Genomic DNA, 2,997 nt, shown 5'->3' on the forward strand with positions numbered 1-2,997 from the left:
TAGGAAAAAGGAGAAGAAGCTCAAATGTTCTTGCAAGCATAAGAAAGTCACACAAAAGCAGGCATCTGATTCTGTTAATTTCGACATCTTAGGAGATGAATCTGATAGAATAAATTAGAGATTAATTCATGGGGAGGCTAAAGAAATAGCAAAGGATGTGTGGGATTTAGGTGAAGATTTCGGTCTTATTCATAAGGGGGAAGAAGGAGAAATTGTTCAAGAGCTGGAGGTTGGGGTGAGCAGGGGAGTAGGGGTCAAATAATTCTCGCAGGGTCGTCTGGGTCAGGAGCTGCTAAATGTTGTTTTTATTATGTCCATCAGATTAATCAGTTATAACATCAGAGGACTTGGGGGTTTGGCTAAAAAGAAAGAAGTGCAAAATTTGATAGGTAGGCAGAGACCTACATTCATCTGTATCCAAGAAACAAAGTTAGAAAATATAGACAGGAATTTATGCCTATTTATATGGGGCTCTAACGATTTCGACTTCGCGTTCAAACCATCGAATGGCAGGTCCGGGGGTATTTTGGCTATTTGGAACAAAAACTTTCTTTCTATAAGGATCACTCATGTTTTAGAGTATGCTCTTTGGTTGGAAGGAGAATGGGGATTGGAGCATAACGCTGTCAGCCTGGTTACCGTATATGCACCGTGTGACAGAAGAAGTAAATCCGCTCTGTGGTCTGATCTTCTCAACAGAATTGATCGAAATAGGGAGGTTAGTATTTGCATATTGGGGGATTTCAACGCCATCAGAGAAATATCGGAAAGAAAAGGAGGAAATGAAGCCTACAATATGAATGAGATAGAGGAATTTGATAATTTTATATCTGATGCGGAGCTGATTGATATTCCCATACTAGGCAGAAGCTTTACTTGGCAGAGACCTGGGGGTTCGGTTATGAGCCGGTTAGACAGATTTTTATTATCAGAGAAGTGGAATAGAACTTGGCCGAGTTGCACGCAGTGGTGTCTGGACAAAGGGTTATCTGATCACTGCCCTATCATGTTATGTGAATCTTCACTCGATTGGGGGCCAAAGCCGTTTCGTATGCTAAATTGTTGGAGGGAGATGCGAGGTTACCATGATTTTGTCATTAAAAATTGGAGAGATATTAAGGTGCAGGGGTGGGGCATGTATGTTTTGAAGGAAAAGTTTAAAAAGATCAAAGATCGTCTTAAAGAATGGCATAAGAATCACTTTCAAAACTTGGAAGGTAGAATTAAAGAGGAAAAGGAAAAACTTAACAGTTTGGAGGTCCTTGGAGAAAGCACAGGCTATTCCGTGGAAGAATTGCAAGCCAGGAGCGAGATCTCATCAACAATTCACAAATTATCTAACCTCATCTGTAGCATCCAATGGCAAAAGGCTAGATCAAAATGGTTGAAGGAAGGGGATGCAAATTCTAAGTATTTCCATAGTTGCATAAACAAGAGAAGAAAAGACAATGAAATATTATGCCTTGACGTCAACGGAAGAAGGGTTACGGAGGTGAAGGATATTAAAGAGGAAATTTTCGACCATTTCAGCCGCCAATTTGCAAGTAGAGGAACTTATGCAATATCGGAGAACTTAATCTCTAACTACATCGATGACATTCAGAACGAAGATTTAGTGCGTGAATTTTCAGAAGAAGAAATCAGAAGAGCGGTGTGGGAATGTGACAGCGACAAAAGTCCAGGGCCGGACGGTGTTAACTTCGGGTTTGTGAAAGAATTTGGGAGGAAATAAAACAAGACTTCTTGAGGGTTATGACTGAATTTCATGAACACGGTAGGATAGTGAAAGGAGCAAACAGTTCGTTCATTGTGCTGATCCCTAAGAAGAGCAACCCCTTGAAAATTTCAGATTATAGACCGATAGCGTTAATAGGTTGTATTTACAAGGTGCTATCCAAAGTCCTTGCTAATAGACTAAAGAATGTTATTGGATCAGTAATCTCTGAAACTCAGTCAGCCTTCATATCTAGCAGGCAGATCCTTGATGGCATCCTAATTGCGAATGAGATTGTGGATGAGGCGAGGAGGAAGAAAAAGGAATTGATTATGTTCAAAGTAGATTTCGAGAAGGCGTATGATTCAGTGGAATGGAGTTTCTTGGACTGTATGATGGCAAAGATGGGTTTTCACGAAAAATGGAGGCGTTGGATAGCTGAATGCTTAAAATCTACAGCGGTGTCTATTTTAATTAATGGCAGCCCGTCTAAAGAGTTTAGGATGGAAAGAGGATTACGGCAAGGCGATCCGTTGTCTCCATTCTTATTCCTCATTGTCGCGGAAGGCTTCAATATGTTGATGAAAAAGGCGGTTGATTGCGGCAAGTTCCTAGGATTCAAATTCGAGAAAGGTTCTGATCGATTCACACATCTGCAATATGCTGATGACACTTTGATTATTGGGGAGAAAAGGTGGTCTAATATCAGGATTATCAAGGCAAACTTATTGTTGTTCGAAGCAATGTCAGGTCTAAAAGTTAATTTCAATAAGAGCTCGATTGTAGGCTTAAACATTAACGACATATGGCTTGAAGAGGCGGCAAATATTCTGAATTGTCAAAAAGGTGTTGTTCCGTTCAAATACTTAGGCCTTCCCGTTGGCGCCATCCCGAACAGAAATCGGTTCATGGCAGCCTGTTATAGAGGCGGTTAGAGGCAGACTTTTGAGATGGAGAAATCGGTTCATGTCTTTTGGTGGTCGTGTAGTGCTTATCAAATCAGTCCTTCATGCGCTTCCGGTCTAATTTCTCTCGTTCTTCAAGGCTCCGACAGGTATTTGGCAATCCATTTGCAAGTGGCTCCGGATCTCCACAGCTCTCCACAGAGAAAGTATGGCTCATTTCACCCAATTTGAAGGTCTGATTGGAGGAGATAAGGAAATATCGTCGAAAGCTCGTGTGATTTGGTATGCATGTGTTTGGAGCATTTGGAAAGCTAGGAACGCCAAAATCTTCCGCATCATAGAAGTGGATATTGTAAAGCTGATTGATGATATTATTGA

The 2,997-nt window shown here is 41.0% G+C and overlaps 1 protein-coding gene across 1 annotated transcript; it reads left to right on the forward strand.

Moving 5' to 3' along the window:
* The first annotated feature begins 310 nt into the window (after window positions 1-310).
* Window positions 311-1,732, forward strand: LOC131643256 (uncharacterized). Its single transcript, XM_058913407.1, has one exon. The coding sequence runs from the start codon at window positions 311-313 to the stop codon at window positions 1,730-1,732; it is 1,422 nt and encodes a 473-aa protein (XP_058769390.1).
* Window positions 1,733-2,997: the final 1,265 nt, after the last annotated feature.

This window comes from Vicia villosa, unplaced genomic scaffold (assembly GCF_029867415.1).
Source record: "Vicia villosa cultivar HV-30 ecotype Madison, WI unplaced genomic scaffold, Vvil1.0 scaffold8, whole genome shotgun sequence".
NCBI lineage: Eukaryota > Viridiplantae > Streptophyta > Magnoliopsida > Fabales > Fabaceae > Vicia > Vicia villosa.

Excerpts from the sequence above, each read along its gene's own strand:
- LOC131643256 (XM_058913407.1), top strand. The coding sequence starts at position 311 with ATGTCCATCAGATTAATCAGTTATAACATCAGAGGACTTGGGGGTTTG.